Below are 24,313 nucleotides of genomic sequence, written 5' to 3' on the forward strand. Positions count from 1 at the left end.
ACAGTGAGCTGCCAGTCATTTCAGTGAAATTACTCCACAAAATATGAGCGCTTTGCCGTGACGAAAGTTACGATTAGGGATCAAAACGACCAGTTAAGATTAGGAAAAAGATTGTTGTTTAGATTAAAACACTCTTAAGAAACACGCATTTCCTGGGTGAAAGACTTTAGTTTTTCCCGGGAAGCAAACTCCGCTCTCTGGCTTGAAAGTCCCCTTTATACAGCAGCCGTCAATGTAGTGACTACAGCAAAAAAAAAAACGTGGAATAAATACGAATTACAGTGCTTAACTTTCCGTAGCTTTTTGAACGAATGGTTCATGAGAACAGGCTGACCATCTGCATGATTTAGCAGCACAGTAGTTTACGGGATATACTTAAACTACACAGGTATAAAGCCTGCCACCTGGTGTCTCTCATTCTCCTCCCTTTCTGCTATCTCCGCTATTTATTTTGCAAGGGCAATGCTAGACTATCAGCACAGTGACCTCACTTAACCACAACTAGGAAAAAGGGCCAGATTTCAAAGATCAGGTGAACAGCTTAACCAATGTGATAAATAAATGCACAATGTATTTAACTGTACGGTAGGTAGCCATAGCAACTGTAATTCTTAATCATGCTACATTTCCAGTTAACTCTCACTGGTGGAGACATGGACCTAAACATGGATTAAATGTGCAACAAACATCTGAAAATATCCCTCTATTTCTTCCATTTCCTTGACTGTTAAAAGTTTTTTGGGAGAGTTTTTCTGTATCTGAACAATCGTCTAAAGATAGGGGCAACATTGTGATTTGTGAAATCGGGGCTATATAAATAGAATGGACTTGACTTGCAGTTATGTAACACCAGCATGAACTGACAGCACATTTTGTGGTCAACGTTCGCTAACTTTGGCTTTACATTTTGGCATTAACAGTGTATGGTAGTGTTCTACCTTGTTTGGCATTACTTTCATTCTCCTATGCCTGTGTCCACCAGGTATGCATTAGAAAGTGTTCGATTTGGTATTTTAGTTGGTAAATCCAGCTTTTTGAGTTTGGTTTTATTGACAAATCAAACTTCCATGCCAGCCAGATCAAACACTGCAAATACCTTCACTACTTTGCTCTTTACTTTGAATACAAAACACATCAGGAATGTACCACAGGAAATTGGACACTTTAGCTACAGTTTAAATGTGGCCTCCTCTAAGACTACGTTTACACGTGGCCAGCTATTTTCATAAACGGACATTTAGAACCTCTATGTTTTCAGAAAAGTGCTCGTTTACATGTACCCGTGTATATATGCTGTCAATGCTGTCAAGAGCATGCCACACCTGTAGGTGGCAGTGTAACAAGAAGCTCAAGCCCACGTTAGCCAATCAGAATCCCGAAAATAGCAACAACAGCAACGACTCACTTCCTCTTTCTCTCTCTCGGCTGCCTAAACCTGTCTCAGTTTACATGCAAACGTGCAAACGAAGTTTTCCAAAATCTCCACTTTGGCCGGAGTTTTTAGAAATAATCGTTTTCTGTGATAAAAACGGGGTTTTCGTGTAAATGAGAGGCCAAACCGCAGGAAAATATCTGCGTCTTCCCTTCGTGTAAACGGGGCTTAAATGTGTTTACGTTGCTCGCACATCTCAAACCATCATTTCCTTATCCTCTGTGGTCATTTTCTCCTTTTATTCATCTGCTTGTGTTGCTCTGTCCAGAGCAGTGAAGGAGGAATTTCCCTGCCACAGATGGTGGATGACGTAGCCCTGATCTTATCAGCAGAGTCAGGGCAGTTTTGTGTACTCTTTACCCCCAACCTTAACCACCCTCCCTTCGCCACACGTCCCTCTCTCTTGGCAGTGCACCGCTATCAGTCCACAAACTATAAATCCACAAAACCATACGATAAAGTGAGTGCAAACATTTTCCGCTTGGCTTGGCCCAGTTTGAATCAAACCACAGAAACCTTGGCAGCGTTTGGGACTAAGGACTGTTCAGAACACTCGGCATATGACAGCCAGCAGGACATGGAGCTTGGCCTGTACAGACTGCAAACAGGGAAAGCTGATAGCGAAGCATGTGGAGGAACATATAGAAACTAACTATCTGCAACAAAGGAAGATCAACAAAGGCATGAATACAGCAGTGATTCAATATGTTAACGAATGTACTGATTGATTTGTGATTTTTGTGCAAAATATCATTGATTTCAATGTATATATTGCAAATATTGCTGAAGTCATCAGCTCAGTCTTTAGGATCCAGAGTCCCGCTGGCTTCTGTTCCTTCCAACTAATCAGGCAGTGATTTACACATGGGAGGCCAGGTGACTGCTGTTGACACTAATTAACTGGTAAGATGGAAAGTCAGTTGTAGTCCTATCTGTAGAATGTAGAGGGGGAGATTCATCATTAAAGCCAGAGGTAAATGTTATGTGTTTTGTCTCAATTCAGTGAAAACCAATTTTTTAAATGGGATGATTTTCAGAGATGTTGAAAGATTTTGTGTTTCGTCCTGTTTGAGTAAAGCCTTTGAACTATAAAGGTGCGGTCATATGAGCAGCGGTCTCTGCAAATATTCACTTAGTTGCTTTTTCTCTTCAAGTGATGGTCGTATAACTGACTATTATTATTATTATTATTATTATTATTATTACCACCATTAAAGGATACATTATCTGTTTCGGTGGCCATTTCTTTAATACAGTTAATATTTAAGCAATTTAACACAAGAGGGTGTGATTTAACGTAATTATTGGTATGACAGTGATGTGGCTAGGAGGTTCGTAAACATAGTGTAATATTGTGATTATACATACAAAGGTTATTAACAAAATAAAAGATATAATCAAACTATATTCATATTGTGGGGCAATTCGCTATCAAAATTTAAAAAACAAAAACAACAGAGACATTGTCTGGTCCCTCCCTGTTTAGTCAGGGAGGGACCATTAACTTAAGCTAATGTTAGCTTTGTAGAGATCGTGGGATTTACAAACTGAAATCTTGTTGTAACTAAGATATCTGCTGACATTTTTTTTCCCATCGACAGATTTAGCTACTATCCGTCCACTTCAACTTCACATGTAGCAGGCTATTTTTCATTGTATATTGTTGGAGTAATCAACACCGTAACAGCTCTGGTTTCAGATTTTGATTCCTCCAGAGTTTTCAGTAACAGTGAGGATAGAAGCACCAGCCTTGGTGTGACTGCATGTGCTGCATGTCTTTGATCCACAAGGCTATTAGCTCAACCTTGTGCCATATGTCATACACTGCTCTGATGCCTCCATACCCTCCCCATCCTTTCAACCCACAGCAGCACCATAAACACTTCTGGATAAAAACAAGTGTGCAGGATGAAGATATACACACACCTGCAGAGTCAGTTTGCAGCAGACGGTAGAAGTGTTCAGATTAATGATCCAGCAGGCCAAATGGAGCCACACAGTTTAATGGACCTGCAGCAGCTCAGCAGTAGACATAATTGATGAGAATTTCTGTTTGTTTTTCATGGAGAGGGTGTGACCGTGTTTGAGTCTATGTCTGCATATGTTAAATGTGTGTGGGTGCACCAGTGCAACTTAAAGGGAATCACTCCTTATCCTATAGCATTTGCTGATGACGCCGTGATTTAAGCCGAGGAGCGGACGGCCTTTTTTTTGCCAAGGTGACATATTGAAGAGGGTGGCCATTTTGGATGCCGGTCAAGAAGATGCAGTGAAGGTCAGCTGTTACTTTTTACCCTCGCCAGATAATTACACATTGTTCTCACAGGGCAGAGCAGCACAGCGTGTTGCACCAGTGAGCCAAGTGGAAAATGAATGGTTATCTAAGAAAGACGTCACAAGGGTTATTTTAGGCAACAGTGCTTCCTTTAAATAATCAGCTCAAACTACAACTTTTGCATTAAGTGGGCTTGAAGAAAGACTTTCAATTCTCCACGGCACTAAATTCATTTTAAATTTAAACATTGAGGGTTGAATAAAAGTGTGTAATGCAATATGCACAAAACAATGTAGTTAAATTAACATTATTGCAGCAGGAAATTATTTTTATATTTCATTATTCTTTACTTGGCTTGCCATTTAACCAGGCTGATGTTTTAAGTTCAAGCTAGCCAAACTAGCCTGTCGCTATTCAGGTAAGCTAGTGCTTTGAAGATCATGAATGAAAACATGTACTTCAGAAATACATTTTCCGGTTATTTTGACTTGAGTTCTGTATTATTCTGTATTTATGGTGTCAGCCCAGTTTCTTTTCTTCATAGATAATGTTAAATGACTGCAGTTGGAGCACTTCCAAGCCTTGATGGGCACAACTCTCCTGGTTAAAACAACAATACAAAAGATGAACAACTCTGAAAATGTGGTTCTTAAAAGGTTAACGTTTAAGTTTGCATATATAGAAACTTAAAGAGAGAAGTCAAATATGACTCTCAAGGAGCACAACATCCAATCACACAGGTTTAAGTTATGTTGTTTGTACTGCTAACAACAAGCTAAAGCTAATCATTAGATCTTGAAGAAACCTGCTAAATATTTTAATCAGTTTACTTTCAGATTCTGGTTCAGTTTTAGAGGAATCTTACAGTTTTGGTGCTGAACTATGTTCCAAATTGCAAAAACAAAGCTTTCTGAATTTACTGCAACTCTTTTCCATATATCAATAGCTGCTAAAGTTAATGAGTATTGTATTATTTAAAGCCGTTTTCCATACACCAGATAGCAAACATTGAATCATAAGAGGCTTAGGTGTTTCTTTGTCAAGAAATATTGAGGAGATTTTCTAATTCCCTGTGAGAATACAGTATGGCCTTTTTAGTGACTTTCACAGTGGCTGAGCTGATTAACTACTGTATGTTGTGTATATATTTCTATTTTCATTTGACCCAGAAGTTATATTAAACTACTTCTGTATTTTTTCTGTTTGACTCTCCTGACCCAAACTAAACATTTGTTAAAGGATGTTAAATCGTCAAAAACGGACAGTGGAGGTCGATACAGCGATTTTGCATAATGAAGGTGCAAACATTTGGGCCAAACAGATGACTCATTTTCTCACAGCACAGTCACTGCAGAGGTAGAGAGAGAGAGAGCCCATCTGTGGTGTGCATGTGTGCAACTAATGTGCTGCTCTGTGTCTCTAACCACAGTTGTGTTTTTGAATAAATGAGTGTGTTCATGTATGTTAAAGTGTACATTTGTTCTTTTTATTGCATTTGTCAACATGTTTTTGTTTATGTGTTGTCATATTTGCCTGTGGTATACATGTGTATGTTTGCATGTGCATGTGTTTGGATTATGTCTATAGTATTCTCTTGAGTCTTGTTTATGATTGTGCCTGCACATTCACATCTGGAAAGGCATATGTTATGTATATAGGTTTCATCATCAGTAACAGAGCAATACGTTGATTTATGAAACCTGATTTCACAATCTGTCCCCAGCTCATCTGCAGGGGTTAAGGTAGTTAAGCAACAACAGTGACTTAGTGATTTCTTGGCAATGTGCATAAAAACTTCACAACCCAACTTGTGTAGGAAAAAACTGCAGTTTATTCTACTCCTGCAGCGGCCATTGATAACTTCATGCCCCTTTGTGTGTGTGTCACGGCAGCAGGCGGCGTCTCTTTGCATCAGGATCCTCCGGGTGGCTCAGCAGGCCACGACACATCACTGATTCCTTCTGCCTTTAGCTCAGACAGCCCTGCCACTGCCAACATGTGTGCGTATGCACGTCAAGCGTAGTGTAACTCCTGCAGAAAGTCTTGGATTGCTGCTGGCTTAACTGACCTGCTGTCCTGGCCAATTCTTTTTTGGTTTGTCCTCCATCTGTGTACTTGTGCAAAGTAGAAAGTAAACCCTTTGTCTACAGTGCAAACTACATACTAATTCAAACTATCACAGTGGAAAAACATCCTGAAACTGAATACACTGAATACATTTGAGGATTCATTGTGGCTCAACATCGGCGCATAAGATCAAAAAAAAAAAAATGCTTCATCAATGCTTATCAGTTTGTCTTAGTAAAGAACAATTAAGTACATTACATACGTGTATTGTACACTAACTGCCACAGTAATGGTCTGCCATCATTAGATTAGATTATACATTGTGACTATGACTTGAATAAACAGAAATATACAAGACATACACACTGAAGCCAGCAATCGACTTTTGGTAACAGAAAACAAATGAACTTGCACAGATCTATTCTACAGTAGCAGGAACCGATGTTGGTCTGCTAAATGCCAGTGATCTACAGCAGCAGCATCATTCATTATTTGTCTGAGACAGTGACTCATATCAAACCTGCATGAAACCTTGGCTTCTCCAGTCCATTAACTGCTGTGCTCTGAAAGTCACACTACAATGGTAGACCATTTGTGCTGGGCTTTTCCTCTCATTTATTATCAAAAATGAAACTTTCAGTGGTTTGTGCAGATTGTGCAGACATATACTGAGAGGTTTATGCCTCGACGCAGAGGTCCAGGGCTCGAATCCGACATTGTGACAATTTCCTGCACGTCTTCCCCCTCTCTCTCCCCTTTCTCATCTAGCTGTCCTATCAATAAAGGCAGAAAAGCCCCCCCAAAAAACTAATGATATTCTAACTGACATTTCAGGTACACTCACTTGTGTTCCTTGTCCTGTTATGGCATTTTTCCATTACATGGTACCTGCTCGACTCTACTCTACTCGGCTCGACTCAACTCGGCCGCGGTGCCCCGTCCTCCATTTTCCATTGCAGATTTAGTACCGCCTCATACCTGAGGCGAGCGTGGCTGGTCTTCATAGCGACGCCGCAGGAAACTGCCGTGACCTAACGCAACACACGCACAGAACGTCGAAGGCGTGTTGTTTTTGACTCTCGGCATGTGGCTGTTGCCAGAAGACAAATTTTGTTTCAAAAGAAGCTGGAGGCAGAAAAAAAAAAAAACACCGCTGGCTAAACTATTTAAATGGTGGGTTTGCTCAGGACCCCCCGTCTGTCGCAGGCAATGATGACGCAGTGATTAGTGACGATTTTCTCCGACCAATCAGTAGTCTGCAGGTTTTCACGTCACCTTTTGGTATCGCCTCAGCTCACTTGGAACCTGGACGGAGGTGGTACTAAAAAAAGTACCTGTTAGCAGGTACCAGGGACTTTTTTTCGTAATGGAAAACCAAAAAAAGGCGAGTAGAGGCGAGGCGAGTCGAGCAGGTACCATGTAATGGAAAAACACCATTAGACTCTGCTGTAGATCTCAGCAATTCAATTGGTGAATGATACTGTTCATAGCTGATAAGAATGTTTTTTAACTATGAAACTTAGACCAAAGTTGTAAAAGAAAAAAAAACAAAAACATTTCTAGCCTTATAACCCTTTCCTTTTCAGGTGCATTGCTACTTCCCACTTAATCCCACCCACCCAGCTGGCTGGATGTGGCTGGAAGGAGGCCAGCTGGTGTTGTTATAGATTCTTGACATTGATCTCACAAATGTATGTGCTGTTAATGTTCTGCCAACAAACCTGTAAGATACGACACTAACTTAAATCATTATAAACACACGACTGAGGACAAATCAACTACTTACAGATGTATGTACGGATTGTGTCAAAATACAACTCTTAATATTTATAGCTGCAATATTGTATATTATATTTGAAAATGGTCAGGTGAGATCCATTAAAACTTGGATCATAAAATAATAAGACTGGGGAGAATCAACTGCACATTTCAGTAAAAAAGACCAAATGAGAAAAGAAACATTCCTACAGAATAATGATCTGATCACTGTATGCATGTACTGTTCAGCGACACACACACACACACACACACACACACACACACAGTCCCGAGGCTGCTCCACAATACTAATGTGTGCTATCCAGTCATCCCTCTCACCACAGTGTATAGTTAAGTGTCATGCAGCCTGAGCGTACGCTATTAACTGCAGTCTAGGTCAATACGTGACTCAGACCTAAACATCAGCTCTCGCGCAGAACAGTGTCTCTCAGCTCCACAGCTATGCAGGTAAAGTGTTTTGATTTCCTGAACTCCCCACCAAGATCAGGAAGATTCTACATGGAGACGTTATTAGCACTGACATGCAAAAGAATTGATTTGTTGTGTTTAGGTTCAGAGAGGATTTGTCTGCACAAATTGACTGAGAGGGATTGCATCTGGTTAGTGTGTGTTCACATGGTGAAGGTATAAACAAGGTATCAGGAAAAAACTTAAAAATATATAGTTTTATACATCTTTTTTTTTTTAGAATGAATGGCTATTTAGAATTATTATTATATGACTATATGGCATCAGTATAGCTAGCTACAAAAAGTAAAGGCATTGTATTTAGTGATGAACTCACACAGTACAGCCACACAATATTATCACTATTATTATATATATTAGTGATTTAACTATTTGATACCTGCCAAGCATCGAATGACAAACAGACAGAGTTAGCAACTAGCTCTAGTCTGATCCCACCATTCCTTCACAATAAGGAATAATAGTCATGACTGTGTGGGTTGGAGAAAATACCACCCTTGGACAGTGTGAAACCATACTGTAACCTGAAATGTCATTTATTCTTTGCAAAGATTTGGTATTTTCACTTTCCATGTGCCAAATACAGATGTACATTTAGCTATTTAAGGTAGCTATTCTTCTCATTCCTCTCCTATTCTTGCAACTGTTTCCATATGGAGAAATCTTCAGGGACTTTTCATGTGGGAACGAAAAGCTTTGAGTGACAGCTGCGTCAGCCACATGGGGATTCCCTCTGGAGTTGATGGACTGCCCGCCCCCCGGCAGGCTGTTGCAGGGCAGAAAACACCCACAGGTTGGAGAATGTCAATCAACTGGAATTTTTATATAAGAAAGAAATATAGTTCAGCTGATAATTTGAATGACATAACCCTTATGTTGTCTTCCTTTCGACCATGAAAAAAAACTCTTTTGTTGTCCCTTCTCAACGTTTTTGTTGCTTTTTTCACAGTTCTTTTTTTTTTTTAAGTTTTGGTCTCTTTTTACATTTTTATAGCTTTTGTCAAGTTTTCCTTCCGTATTTATTCTTTTTGTCAATTTTTGACGTTTTCTTCCAGTGTTTTTGATGTTTTTATCATTGTTTTTGTTGCTTTTTCCACACAAAAACGCTTTTGGGTCACACAGTCATTTTACGCTTTTCCCAACGTTTTGTCACTTTTTTAGACATTTTCGGCATCCCATATTTCTGATATTAATTTGTTTTGTTTTTTAACGGGTCAAATTTGACCCGAGGACAACATGAGGGTTAACTTTGGCTTTTCTATTTTAACATTTTTCAAGATAAATTTTTATCAAACTTGTTTACTTTTTTCAAGCTATTTTCAAGCTTGAAGTGTATAGGTACAGTACAGAAGAACCTTTAGCTGTTTTAGCATTATTTTTTACATTTGGACAAAAATTAGACTTTTTAAATCCTATTATTGAAAAGGACTAGATTAGGACAGGCTTTAGTCTTGACCTGGTTTATACTCTGTTGGCAGTTTCATCTTGTTTCCCAATAGAGGACTTTGATTTACTGTTTAGATGGTATTGATTGTTTGCAACTGTGAGCATGAATCACATGGCTGCTGCAAATAGGACATGTTTGCTCCAAACAGTCCCAGAACCAACCCGAGTTAACAGAAAACCCTTTCCTTTCCCTTTTTAATTCATGACAATAGTCCTGACTGTCCAAGCCTCAGGCCTTCAAAGTCAAACTCAAGCCTTCAAACTAGATCTCTTGGACACGGCTGCTTCTGAAGACAATGGTCTGTAACTTCAGTTTCAGAACATCCCTGAAGTTCAGTCGCCGTCACTTCACCGTGATTATAACACAAACAACACACACAGCGTGACACGAAGACCTTCAGGGTGAGTTGCTGGACAATGATGACAAATGAGATATCAATACATCAATCATCTTCAGGCTGACACGTTGGAGGCCATGTGTTTGTGAAGAAAAGGTATCTGGAGTACGGGTTCTTTTTCCTTTTTAATGGTGTTTTTGACAGCTCAGAGGTGTAATCTCTTTCCTTGTTAGATGACAATGAGCCTTGTCTCCTGCCAGTAGATTTCCACCTAACCATATTACCATATTGGGAACTTTATATCCACATTTCCATTGACTGACCTATTTTAAAATGAGATATGTGAAATGTTACATATTTGGCTGACTCTGCTGTTGGCTGATTAAAAACTTGCCAGGCATAGTGAGCATAAAGAGACTGCAAATGCATTTTGTTGCGCAACCCTATGTTGTGCAATGACAATAAATAAACCTTAAGAGTCGGAAGCTGTCTCACTAAAAAATCTCAAGATTTTTTCTTTTACATATTAATAATATAAAAATCAGACACAAATGGGCGCATGGGTAGCTCAGTAGGTAGAGCGTGTGCCAATATGAAGAGTTGTATTCCTCAACGGAAAGGCCCAGGGTTTGAGTCCGACCTGCAGCAGTTTCCTGCATGCCTTCCCCCTCTCTCTTCCCTTTCATGTCTGTCCTGGTGATTAAAGGCGAAAATGCCCAAAAAATAATCTTAAAAAAAATTATATTCAGACACAATTAAACATTTCAATCATGAAAATGGAAAGTCTTCAACTCACAGTCAAATATGTTAATGCAGCTCGAGCCAAGTTTTGGTTCACAAATTTTTTCCAAAGGAAGGCTCTACACCATACATGATGAAAAAAGAAAACCATGTGCTGTACAGCGTAGGTATCTAAAGAGGGCAGACATCATTACTGCACATCAATTTATCAGGATTACATTGCCTCTCTTCTTGTCTCATTTCTCTGAAATTGGGTTCAAATAGGCTGATGTCTGCCATAAAACAATATTCTTTTATGCCAAGTGAACTGAAAGCAAGTTAAGTGTTAAGAAACTCATTTGAATTGCTCACAGAGACTGCCCAGCCATGCGCAAAGCTTGTATATGAAATCCAGCAGGAAGCGTGTGTCATATATAAATTACACATCATGTTATCGAAGCTTGTGGTTAAACTCTTGTAAGGTGTGATACGTATGTTGGTGGCCTGAAATGAATAGGGCACACAAACAGCATTTTGAAAGAATTGTGGGGGGAAAAAAGCAAATTTTAAACACAAAAGGACTCTGTTTCCTAAGTACAGGGCTAAAGGGCATTAATAACATGTTGTAATATCACAGTCCCGCTGATGGGAGTCTGCTGCTGCATAAAAATCCCATTTCAGCTTCACATGGCCATGCTTCCATTGTTTTAATCAAAGCTTAACATACAAAGAAAAAAGATGACGTTTTCACAATCAACTCTAGTAGCGGTACAAAGGCTGTGTGTGTGTGTGTGTGTGTGTGTGTGTGTGTGTGTGTGTAAATCTGTTCCACAGCTCTTTTTAAAAGACAGTCCACATCAGCCTCAATAGCAGAGAGGAGGAGAGAAAAAGAAAATGACAAAGAGAGGGAGAGGATGAGCAAAGAGGTAGGACATGCAGAAGAGGGCATGTAAAAGCCACTGATTTAAAAATGTGGGTTTTTGAGGGAGGGGATGTACATTATGTGGAAAATATTCAAAATCAGTGTTAAGAAGAATCAGATTTGAAAACACAAAAGAAATCCAGACAGTAGACAAAAAATTACAAATGGCTCTGCATTTCTCTTTTTAAACAGGTAAACAAATAACAGCCCATATACCCAGCGGGGATGTAAGGTCACACGGGAGTAAAAAATCTCCATATAGCCTCCAGGATTCTTCAGGTAATCCTAATTAATCCTTTAGGATAATTACGTTTCATCTCCTATGTGACCACACAACCACAGCACAGGGAATTGCCTCATACAGTATACTGCGTATTACATTTTCACAGTTACACTATCAATATAAAGCACGAGATCCACATTAGTTTACCATATGCACTGTATGTGTGTAAATGTACTACGCTGTAGGCACTTGGAGAGGTTTTACAACTGTTTATGCCTTTACTAGAATTTCTAGGTCTAAAATTCAAGATCTGTCTCTGTTTATTCTGTGGGTAATATTATCCCACATCCAGATCAATTCCATGAATCAATTTGGTCTGTTCTCAAAATATTATAGCAATCTATTCAAAGGGCAGCTGTGGCCTCAAAGTTAGAAACATGGCTTGTAACTGATGGGTTCTCGGTTCAGCACATTTGAGGGACCCTTGAGCAAAACACTCAACCTCCATCCAGTGAAGCTGTTCAGTGCCAACAGATCATTGAGAGAAGCATCTGTGCTAAATAAACCTGTTGTTTGTTTATCTGTGCAGCAATTTTGTTCAAAATATGCAGCAATACCTGACATGGATCAAAATAATGTCAACTAATTATTTCATTTTTCAAAGGATTCTTGAATGCATATACTTTTTCCTACCGAAATAAAACAGCTTTAACACTGCTTGTTTGCACAGCAATTGGAGCTCTAAAAGCAAGTCATGAAGAGGAATTCAAATCTGAAAACTGACTTTTCTTTTCGTTTTAGTCCCTCAACTTCCTGACTCAGTGTGTATGTGTATGCATCCTGCCCAAATGCTCTGCAGTGCATCCACTGTTATTATCCAGTGTTATTTTCTGTTGACTCACAGAAGTTTGTCTTCTTAGAGAATGTTTACATGTGTCCAGTAGATGTGTGTCAAAGGCTCAACTGCAGGCTGCACTGTCTGTATTGCTGTGGTTCTCCCAACATTCCCTTAGCGTTCCCCTGCTGTGGGTTTCAACCGAGCGGGAGGTCTGTCGCATCCCACTGATTACGACTGTGTGTGTGTGTGTGTGTGTGTGTGTGTGTGTGTGTGTGTGTGTGCATGCATGTGCTTGGGTTTGTTTAAGTTTACATCAGTGGGTTTGAATTACATGTGTTTGCCCCGGTGGTGTGTGTCAGTGTTCACGTATTTGTGTGTTGCTCTCCAATTTTCTGTTTTTCTATGTGGTTGTGTCAGCATCATCTCCGTCTTACTTGGGCACACACACAGATACACACGCACGCACGCATACATACACACACACACACACACACACACACACACACACACACACACACACACACACACACACTTTATCATCTATAGTGCCAGATAAAGCCGACTACTAAGGCCCGCCCTAGTCCCTGTCTGTTTGTCACACACTTTACCACTCTCGCTCTCTCTCTCGTCACACACAAGCAAATATTGAATCACACACACACACAAACACACACACATACACAAACAAACACACACACACACACACACACACACACACACACACACACACAGTCCCTGTGAGGTTTCCTTGCCTCTGCCTTTAGATTTACTGTAATCATTGAAGGAGTGAGGGAGGAAAGAAAGGAAAGGAAAATTGAAGGATGGGAGAGCAAAGGCGGGATAGAGAGAGTGATGGAGTAAAGGTAGAGAGGGTGGACAGCTGTGTTGGTAAGGAGGGGAGTGATGAACAGACAGCAAAAGATGGTGGAATAAAGGTAGTACAAAACATGACTAAAGATATGGAAGGTTAGACGGAGGAGTTGAGAATATAAGGATGAATGAAGGGATGATAGAAGTAGGGGAGGAAAAAGGAGAAACTGAGGCTGCAGAGGGCAGAAAACATCTCCCATTAAACAGAGATTACAGCTTCTGCCAGTCCAGAGTGCAGCTCGACTTTACAACCTCTGCCATCAGCCGCTGATGATATAACATCCCGTTTAAAAGATCAATTTGTCACTTTTCATCTCCTCCTACACCTCATTCTCCTCCTCCTCCTCCTCCTCCTCCTCCTCCTCTTCCGCGAAGACTGAGGGCAGAGATGTCAGAGGAGGAGGAAGAAGGAGGAGGAGGAGTTGGAGTTGCAGCTTCATCGAGAGAAAGAGGTGAGTCTTCTATTTACGAGATTTTTTAGATGATGTCATCCCCTCCCCTCTCTTCCTGCATGGTTTCCCTTTCGTGCAATAAAAGACCTACACACACTGACAAACAAAAAGAAATTGCTCTAACTGCCCGGCAGACTCAATCAACTCCTCATTTGTCCTTGCTTTTCACCCTACATGTCACTGATAAGCTATGGCCATTGGTTCTAAATCTCTGGTTTAGGGACTCCAACAGTCTTTGAACTGGTTCTATGGGGTTTGATTTTATTCACTACAGATTAAAGGATCAGACAGGTGTTTATATATGCTTAAAACTTGTATCTGCAAACCATATATTGAGGGGTCCAAGCCCGAGGGGGCTGGGAACCGGGTTTGTAATGCAACACGGTTCACAGATCCAGCGGAGCTGTGGAACCCTATTGCTTTCCTAAGGTTTATTATTTTTCTCCCCCTAAAACTGATACTAGAGCCTAAACCGTACATGGTGGGGGGGGGTGCCATTTTGAGGAGTCGTCCAGATCCCTGCAGCCACTTCCACCACTAGGTGGCGCTACAGCAGAAAAAACACGTTTGGCCTCCCAAACCGTACATCACACATTAAAAATACACATAACCACGCGTTCCCTGAATTCAGCTGAAACTCCTGATATAGGCCACGGCCATTTCCGCCTATACTTTTATGCACGAAATATCGCGATTTATCGTAAACCTACTTTTTCTAACTCCTCCTAGACCGTGCAACTGATCTGCACAAAACTTGGTACATAGCATCTCCAGACCGACCTGACAAAAAGAAATCAAAAGAATTTTTATTGGATGAAAATTGCTCAAATTACGCACAAACTCAAATTTGTGTAGCTAGCTATGAAATAAATGCTATCAAAGCCAAACTTTAGATTATTGTTTGGCATGACCCTCTGGACCTCAAAATTAAAAAGATTTACGGAAATTAGCCACTTAGAGGGCGCTACAAGTACAAAAAGTATATATATAGCTCATGAACGCAATATCGCGCAATGCGCAAAACCAACTTTTTCGAACTCCTCCTAGGCCGTGCGACCGATCTGCACGAAACCTGGTACGTAGCATCTCCAGACGGACCTGACAAAAAGTTATCAAAAGAAATTTGTTATATTAAACTATGCACAATTTACAACCAAACAAATTTTCGTAGCTAGCCACAAGCTGCATGAAGGGTATGCTTGATTGGTATAATGTCCTGGTCACATGAAAAAGAGGCACATAAAGTTTATCTCCAAATAGGTGTTGCAAGAAGCTTGGTGACGGAGGGACAGCTCGCGGTGCTAGTTGGTGAACTAACAACAACAAGATTACAGCTAACACGCCAGCCAGCCCGGTGTATGTTAGTGCTAGTCAGTCAAAATCCTCCAAGGTAGTTGGCCGGCCAAATTTCAACCGAAGTTGAATTCAACGTCTAAGGCTAGCATGGACATACAGTATATAAACCATGCTAGCAAACTGTTAACATGGTGATTCCATTGAAATACATAGATTTTGCTAAATTTGTGTTTTTTAAATGCTTGTTTAACCACACCCATGATCACAGGTATCCATAGTAACATGTATTTGTATTTGTTGTTATTTGTTGTTACAAACAGCACAAGAAATAGTATTTGCCTGGGTGCAGTTAAAGCCATATGATTAGTGGTGAACTAGTCTATATCCACAACGTTCCACTTTCGGGATTGCTCCGGTGCTGCCGGAAATTCCCCTGGATCACGCTCTTTTCGCCCGGATGTCCGCTAACTTCCGCTTTCTTTGTGTTGAATTTTAAACTGCGGTGGATTTATGAGGACTATGGTTAACTGCTCCTCAGATCTCTGCAGGGTAAACCCAGACAGCTAGCTAGACTATCTGTCCAAACTGAGTTTTCTGTCGCACGACTAAAACAACCTTTGAACGTACACGTTCCACCCAAACAAGTTCCTTCCAGAGGCTATTTTGCAGAGACACCGTGGCTCTAGTGCCGCCCATGACGATTGTGATTGGCTTAAAGAAATGGCAATAAACCAGAGCACGTTTTTCTCCCATCCCAGAATGCTGTGTGGACAAGCCAGACCCTCCTCCGCAGGGCTGTGGAGGAAGGTCTGGCAATGTAAAACTAGTGGTGAACCAGCTAAAACAACCAGCATGGTCTTTTCTTTTATCGCGGACTGTTAACAGACTCTTAACCCTCTCCTCAGATGAGCCATTCATCTCCTGAGAGGGTTCCTTGACATGAAAAACTTTGGGAACTTCTGATCTATGACTTGCATTTCAAAGGCTGAAAGGGCATGGATGACAGAGGAGCCCTTTCTTGGTGCCATGCGAGACAACCTTGCCCTTAACTGCACAAAACAGACAGAATACAAATCACAGCCTAGATGGGAGCAGATGGAGTGTGAGTTTCTCCTCTGAGCGCACAGAGAGAAAGAGAAGTGAGATAATAGCCCACAGCTAATCCACTGAACTCCGAAACTCATTACTCCTTAAGAAGAAAACAAAAAAAACCTTACTCCCTAAGACGGAAAGAAATACTCTGCTTAAGGTCTTGGCACAAACTGCCTGGTTTTCCTCATGTGTAAAATTTCTTTTATGCACAGTTGAGCGGATTTGACTCGTCTTTATTCACGAGCTTTGTGTGAGCCTAGTGATGGGCACCTGCGCTAACACACCCACCAGCAGTGAACCACACACACGCACGTCTAAATACATAATGAACACACAGCTACTGTACCTGACACAAACAAACCAAACACAGCCACAGAGACCAGCAGCCTTAAAGCAACATGCCAGAGTGTTGTTAAGTTTAAGCTCCTTAACTACAGAACATGTAGACAGTTTTGCTGACCATTTTTTTTTTTAATTCAGGCTGTACAATTTGATATCGTTGGATGTATTCTTCCCACCATTTCTGGTTACTATTGGTTTCCATTAATTTTTACATGATACAAAAATGTATTAGCAGACTTCTGACACTTGCTTTTGTTGTGTGCTCCATCACAATGAATATCAAGTGACTGCCTGGAACCATAAATCATTTTGTGTATTTTGTGAATTCAAATCCCAATTTGCAGCATACTCGACTGTATATACAAGAGAAGGCCTGCAATCAGGCCTATCTTGTCCTGTGAAAATGTAAACATTGGGAAAAGGGAGTAGGCGGTATAATGCAGCAGCGTTGTGTATCACTAAAATAATGACAAACGCCTGCCCAACCGACAACATGACAGCTTCATCCAAAAATCTTTAAGAGTAAGTTTACAGCAGGAGTCCCAAAGTAGACAGCACTTATTATGAAATAACATAAGTGTAACACCAATCACAGACACAGGTTTCTGTGTTCAGACGAAGATGGAGCTACACATTCAGCAGCTGTTTAATGAAGTGGATAATATGCTAGGGTTTGTGCAATTAATCAAATTTTTATCGTGATTTCGAATTTGGCTCCTAACGATCAGAAAAACAATGTAATGCACATTACGTTTTGCAAGTAAACTCTTATTTTGTCTTGTATTGTATATGAATGACACGCACACTTCCGCCCCTCCCGAAGGCTAAATTCACTCAGCCTATGCTCTGCAAGCTCCTGTTTGTGGTATCTGGTGGCATTTATAAAGCAGGGCGAGTGAAGATGGCAGTGAGAGTGAAGAAGCGTTTGGTGAACATGAAGGGGAGAGCAAATTCCGTTGTCACTGTTTTTTAAGTGTAATAAATGCAACATCTTTCCAAAAGTCAATGAGTAATCGTGGTAAATAATCATGATTTCAATATTGACCAAATAATTGCGATTATGATTTTTCCATAATTGAGCAGCCCAATCATGTTCGCCCCATGCTTTAACATCTGTACCTGCAGCACTGTGCAGATTTGCTGCGTCATGACCTCAGATCCTACATCCCCTCCAGAGAAACAGTGACGACTGCATGTAAATGCCACAATACGTCATGTAATAAACAACAGGCGGTCAAGCAGGGTGTGTGAGTGTGTATGTGTAGCAATTTGTTGAGTTAGTGCACCTGCTGCAGTGCAATGTCAATAAACTGAATGTGAAAGTTATTCATGAACCAATTAGGATTTACTTGAATCAAAGTGTTTATGTCACCAGGTCACTGTCAATAAAATCTGATCAAACCACACAGTTTAGGACTGTTAAACTCTTAATAAATAATACCCAAAGATGTTTTTTTTTTTATCTTTTAACTTGTTTATTTAGTCATGAATATGTATTGCTATGGTGAATTAGTTAAGATTTGAAAACAAGTTTTCAGGGGCTTTAATCCTTTATTATAAATTATAAATTATTTTCAGTACAGATACATCACAGTCTGATCCTCTCCTGACGGCACCAACAACAGCAGACCAGGGTTGGATTTTCATCTGCTCTGAGGGCTCGCTACGGACAAATCACAAAGCAGCGTCACCACTGAGGTCCTTTCACCTTCCACTGCGCCATCTGCATATTCATACATAATAACGAGTTCATATTCCTTAAAAATGCATTACTCTGTTATGATAATCTCATGTCCGAGGAGTTGTTGCAGCAACAGCAATTAGAAAATCATTCGCATGCTTGCATGCTGGAATGACATTTTTGCAGATTAGATTCGGACTTAATTATCTTTTTCCCCATTCAGGTGGAAAATGTGTACTCAGCATGTCGAGATAAGACGCGCTGCAGCGTCCAGTCAAGAGGCGCCACTTAGAGTCTGGTTAATGGTAAGACTGAGCCAGAGCTAAGACCTGTTTAAACACCTCTTGGTAAACAGGTTGCGCTCACTGGTAAATTAATTGTCCTTTGGCCACAGCGGTTTAGTCTACGTTACAAATCACCAGCCTGTTACAGTAAGCTGTACTCAGTGTGCCTCAGGGGTCAACTACGCCATGTGTGCAGCAAGCCAGCAGCAAATGTGAAAAAAGAAAGCATTCAGGGAAAGGAAGACAAAAAAAGAAATGAAACATCAACTGACTTCCTCCACTGCAGATGACTGAAGGGAATAACGACGTGTTAATGTGTGCACCAAGACGTGAAATTGGGAAGGCACTGGATATCATAAAGTCTGACAGAAGTTTGCAGGAAAATAAAACCTCCAGGAAAAGCACAAACACCATCGCACTCACACACGTATACGCATTCACACTCTGGGGTGCAACGGGGTCGGTCTTACCTCCCAACGCTTGTTTCATAACGAAATTCATGATGATGGCTTTTAATTCCCTGCCTTCCTTGTCCGAGCGATGTTACATTCAATTGTGACGGAAAAGTAGAAGTCCTTTGTAGCCAGATCTGGAAAAATAAAATTAAAAAAAATCATTAATCCTAATCTTCATAATCCACGTATAAACAAGACAGCAAAAGCAATGAGCAATGAAACATAGTATACAGGAAGATTGGTCATGACTTGAAATGTGATGAGATAAGGAGGTCACTATAAACTCACTTTACACGACTACAGACACACTCCCCATTAAATATGTAAGGAAGGTTGTGGAAATATTAAACATTCATTTCTCTACATTTAGCTCCAATTACAGCTTGCACGAAGTCAAACAGCCACATGTAGGCTTACAGAATCTGTATGTGTGTGTGTTAGGCACGTTTCTACAATGCGCCAATTGAAGGACACCAAGGTCAATGGTTCAAACACAACCTGAAAAAAACGGGGGGTTAAATCACCAAATACCTCGAATCTACAGACCAAATCAGCAGCTATGGCTTAGCGTTTCCTCGCAAAATGTGACGCCTTTTTAAGCACCCCGGACAGAGTGTTTAGTGTCAGGCACTGACGGGAGTACGTGTCGGTGATAACCTCTATGTGGCCGAGCTCTGCCCGCAGCCAAGCGAGTTTGGAGAAAGTGCACGGTGCAAGTCCTCAGCTTGGCAGGACAGTCTGTTGTCACGCATGTGGACGCCGGACTAAACCACCGCTGTGTATTTTTCCTGATCATGTGGTAAAACTTTCCATCCTCCATTGGAGGAACATTGGACACAGCCATCCCACTCCGGCATAAAAAAAAAAAAAAAAAGCCGCTCAACTGTATAGTGCGTTAATTACACAGCAATGCACACGGATGCGTTCATGTTTACAGCTAACATAAGCAGTGGACGTGCAGTAAATGTGTTCAAAATCGACCTGATTGTGCATTCGCGTGCAAAGACACAGAGATTGTGTAAAAAAAAAAAGCGGGAATATACACATGCACTTCCTTGTTTGAGCAGAGCCTGGTTTCAGCACCACCGCGAGTGGATAGCTCCCCTCAAACCGTTGAATTGCATTGAAGCAACAGCAGCATCAAGATTTACCTCGGTCCGGCGACTGGCTGAAATCCTTCTCACACACTCACACACACACACACACACACCAAACAAGGGATCAGAGAGCAGACAGAGCTTCAGCTTCAGCACTCTCCGGAACCAAGTTATCCTGCACCAGCACAAGCTAATCTAACTGCTCGTCCCTGGCATCTCCGGCTCTCGGGGGTGGAAAAAAAAGGACGTCCTTGGTGTCTCCTCCTGCTTGCTGCTTCGTCTTCCTGCTCACTCACTCACTTACACAAACACACACACACACACACACACGCGCGTAGAGAGAAAGAGGAGGAGTAAAAGAGGGTGGTGGTGGTGGTTTTTGGAGGGTGGGGGGGAGCAGCTGCCGTTCACACCGTTATGGGAAAGAGCGACTGAATCACATAGAGGGATGGAGAGAGAAACGTCCCACTAACATCCTCCTGACCGACAGAGAGATCAATTATTCAGCCCTCACGCTGGCTGGCTGCTCCGTCCTACAGCCCGCCCCCCCCGCTTCTCTGCAACGGGGAGAGGGACTCGTTTTGCACTTAAAACGGTACTGCCGAATATAACAGAAATATGATGTGTATGGGGTGAATGTGTTATAGCTGGATGTGTTTTTGCACCGTCTCCTGTAATGTCTTGTGGTTTGCATTGGATGATATGGGGTTCCTTCCATGTTACCATGGCTGTGCTATTTCCTACACCATATTGTTATTTATTATATTTGACTTGTTACATTATGATATTCTTCTAGACATCAGGACATGTCAGTGGTGTGCACACACTGTGTAAGAGCAGGGGTAAACTGAAAAAGAGGCACCTTCTCCTGATACCTGGGATGCTTCCCCTCTGACGCAACCTGTGGGGCAAAAATAAAGCATAGAAGTATCCTGTTATGGTCAAGCACCAAGACCGCCCCTGTGGATGCCACTGAGGCTAATGCTACATGCAGACATTTCCAGCAGAGCAAAGCTGTTAACCCTTTCACTTGGATTTCACAGCTATGTTTCAGGGTGGGCTGTAGTCAGCTAGCTGCATCACTGCAGCACAGAAGAAAAATAAAAAGGATACAGTATACACCAATGACAGTATTTTTCAGCCGTACCAAATTACAATCTTTTAGTTGGCTACTTTATTGTATAGCTGTTACTGGATTGCTTGAACATTCCTTCAATGTAAATGTAAATGGACTGTATTTATATAGCGCTTTTCTAATGACTCAAAGCACTTTTACATAGCACAGGAACCATTCACCATTCACACACATTCATGCACTGTGGCCGAGGCTGCCGTACAAGGTGCCACCTGCTCATCAGATGAACATTTACAAACATTCACACACCGATGGCGCAGCATCGGGGGAGCAATTCGTGGTTCAGTGTCTTGCCCAAGGACACTTTGACATGGGACTTCAGGGCCAGGGATCAAACCACCGACCTTCCGTTTGGTAGACGACCACTCTACCACCTGAGTCACAGTCACCGATGTGTCCTAGTGCTCTTACACTGATCAACAGTGAGTCTTGTGTCCCTGGTTATATTTCAATCAGAAGAGATTTACCAAATGAGCCTACTTTCATGGGAAAGTTGTACATATAATAATAGTATTTATTTGTATTAATCTTTATCTATTTCTTTGTCTAGGCCTACATGTGAAAAACATGAATGTAGACAAACAGGGATGTTTAACCATTATATGAAGTCCAACTCTGATTGAATAATAATGCCGAAATCTATAAGCATGAGCTTTACGGAAATCTCATTTTGCCATAAGTAGTACTACACAGTCTGTGAAACAGTTGTATAATAGCTCCAGTGGGTCTTTAGAGTGTCTGAGATACTCAGACTCATGTTGGAGACCACAAGTTTTTAGGAGAAAACCTGCCATGCAAACTGCAGCAAGGAGTTTAAAATATGTGTGCATTTACCAGACAGGGGAAGTCTAACATAACATGCTATTGAGTTGCATTATAGGAAATATAGGATGTAGCATTGTTTGACCCATAATAGTGTCTGAAAGTCAGGATAGCTCGTCCTCAGTTGCATCAATTTTGATCTGTCTCTCTTCCAACATTGCAATACTAAATAAATATGGGTACCCCTTTAACACCCTAAAAGTGAGCACAAAGTAATAGCTATGGTGGTGATTTTATTGTTTGTTAAAAAACATAAAGTGAAAGTATTGTCACAATACAGAGCCATCACATTTTACAAGATGTTACAAAAACCTGCACTTTTCACTGGATGCAGTACAAATGAACCAGAGTTAAAGCTATAGTGTGTAGTTTATGTCTCCCCCATGAGGAATTCTGAGTAATGACAACAAAACTGTCGGCACGTCCACATGATACAAGCCTTTCGTGACCACGCACCACCCCCCTCCTCCACGCATATGCTACTTAGCCAAGGAGGATACGGAGGATTAAAAAAACATGATGGACTCTTCAGAAGAGCTCTGCAATATAGTCATACTGAGAAATACAGAGAGAGTTGTGTGGAGCTGATAGTCTTAATTAGCTTTGTAGCAACTCATTTGACGATGGCTTGAATTTAACGGACGTTCATTAATATCAAAAAGTTACGCACTTAAGCTTTAATAGATGAGAGATACTGTATGTTGACCCATGATACAAAGGTTTCTCTTATGCTAACATCCCAGGCCACACTTTCCCGTCCAGGAAATGAAACCAGTAACCTCAAAGTCAATACGATTGTTCGAAGTGGGTGTCTGTATTCTTAGCAAAAGTGAGAAGATTGTTTTCTTCACTCTCAACACATTTAAGGAGGTTGGCCATTAGAGTCACAACTGTGACCATACCTTACCACACAAGGTCTAATGAAGGTGCTGCCAGGTCTTCACAGGTTTATGATGACTACTGTGACAATGTGAGGAAGTGTGAGGCGGGATGGATCGGAATAAAGTGAAAGAAGGAAACAACTTCTGAAACGTTTTGTATTTTCGTATACAAACTTTGACAACAATGGAAAAAAAACCTGATCATAGTTAACACTCTCAGGAGAATCTCAAGGAGAACACAGCAGTGGACCGTTATGTGTAACCTTCATCACAACATGACTGATACTGTATGTCACTTCTTCTCTGGCCAATTAGGTGGTAAGTAGGTTTTATTTTCTTTGTGTATATTTGAGAAGTATTCAGTTTTTCTAGTCAAAATAATGAGCCTCCCCTGACTTTTGTTCAAAATCTGAATGCCTGAATCTGACTGAGAGCATGTGCATATTTAATTATTTTCTTTGCTGATTCCATTTAAAATGCTATTTTTTTGGTCTGTGCAGTTTTTATGGAACCTAGCCTGGCTTAGCTCAAATACTGGATGTGTTCAATGAGATCGGTGCAAGCTCTACTCAAAGGGAGAGACATTTCTTTGACCTCTGTCGGCTCTATATTGAAATGGGTCCCAGCACCCTCAAATCTGTCTGCACTCTTAATCCAGCTCCAGATCTGAGAGCTTGCGGAGATAGATTCATCCATACTTTAAGACACTGTCACCCATTCTACATATTCTGGATCGACCAGTTACAGTTAAGAGTTATATCACAACTCAAACACAGCACACCATTGTTATGGCTGCTGCATTACAACAAATGGAAAAGAAAGGGGGACATGCCATAAGGGATACTGTAAGCTTGAACCTAGTATATATAATATAACTTTGAGCTGGTTTGCAGGGAGGATTTAACATGTTAGGCTGATCATTTCAGTGATACCAAACATAAAACAGTACCAAACTTTTTCCTGATAGATGTGCTTTGCAAATGTATGCAAAGCTGTGACACTGAAATTTCACATCCTACACTCTTTGAGCTGTAACTCATTTAGCATCCGATTCACCATTCACTGATGTTCTTTGGTTGCATGATTTATATGTAAAATCGTGCCAATTTGAGGTCCTTCACTATTCAGCTGTGTAACAGGGACTTGACATGTTTCCTGGAATTAGGCTGCATGTAGAGAATTTTAATCCCCTCATTTCATTTTACCCATTCATTTGAGGAATATTGGTGTTGAACATCGTGCCAAACTCACGTAATTAGGCTTCCTCAATTTCCCCACCAATGTATTTTCCCCAAATACTGTGGCTCAGGCAAGATAAAGTTAAGTCAATTCAAACATTTATTTGCTCGTTTTTATGTGTGCAACTGCACATACATGAAGCTTGAGTGTAGCTGCTAA

General features: G+C 40.9%; 1 protein-coding gene and 1 long non-coding RNA gene across 6 annotated transcripts in view; both read right to left on the reverse strand.

Annotated features, from left to right (window-relative positions):
* Positions 1 to 20,439, reverse strand: part of LOC116062481 (complexin-1) — a 60,702-nt gene extending 40,263 nt beyond the window's left edge. Inside the window, exons 1-2 of one of the 5 annotated variants that reach the window (XM_031317163.2) lie at positions 20,132 to 20,439; positions 18,996 to 19,114 (exon numbers count right to left, since the gene is read on the reverse strand). In XM_031317163.2, the coding sequence (XP_031173023.1) occupies positions 18,996 to 19,026 (31 nt within the window). In that variant the 5' untranslated portion in view covers positions 19,027 to 19,114; positions 20,132 to 20,439. Of the gene's footprint in view, positions 1 to 18,995; positions 19,115 to 19,268; positions 19,293 to 19,511; positions 19,759 to 20,131 lie in introns of those variants that run through there. The other 4 variants (XM_031317164.2, XM_031317166.2, XM_031317165.2 and 1 more) reach the window with 4 other exon arrangements.
* LOC116062483 lies at positions 177 to 15,680 on the reverse strand. The gene is made up of 3 exons (XR_004108010.2): positions 15,502 to 15,680; positions 8,514 to 8,517; positions 177 to 188 (listed from the first exon to the last, which is right to left on the reverse strand). It is a non-coding gene; the product is annotated as an uncharacterized LOC116062483 (long non-coding RNA).
* Positions 20,440 to 24,313: the final 3,874 nt, after the last annotated feature.

The sequence above is a fragment of the Sander lucioperca genome, chromosome 1 (assembly GCF_008315115.2).
Source record: "Sander lucioperca isolate FBNREF2018 chromosome 1, SLUC_FBN_1.2, whole genome shotgun sequence".
Classification (NCBI taxonomy): domain Eukaryota; kingdom Metazoa; phylum Chordata; class Actinopteri; order Perciformes; family Percidae; genus Sander; species Sander lucioperca.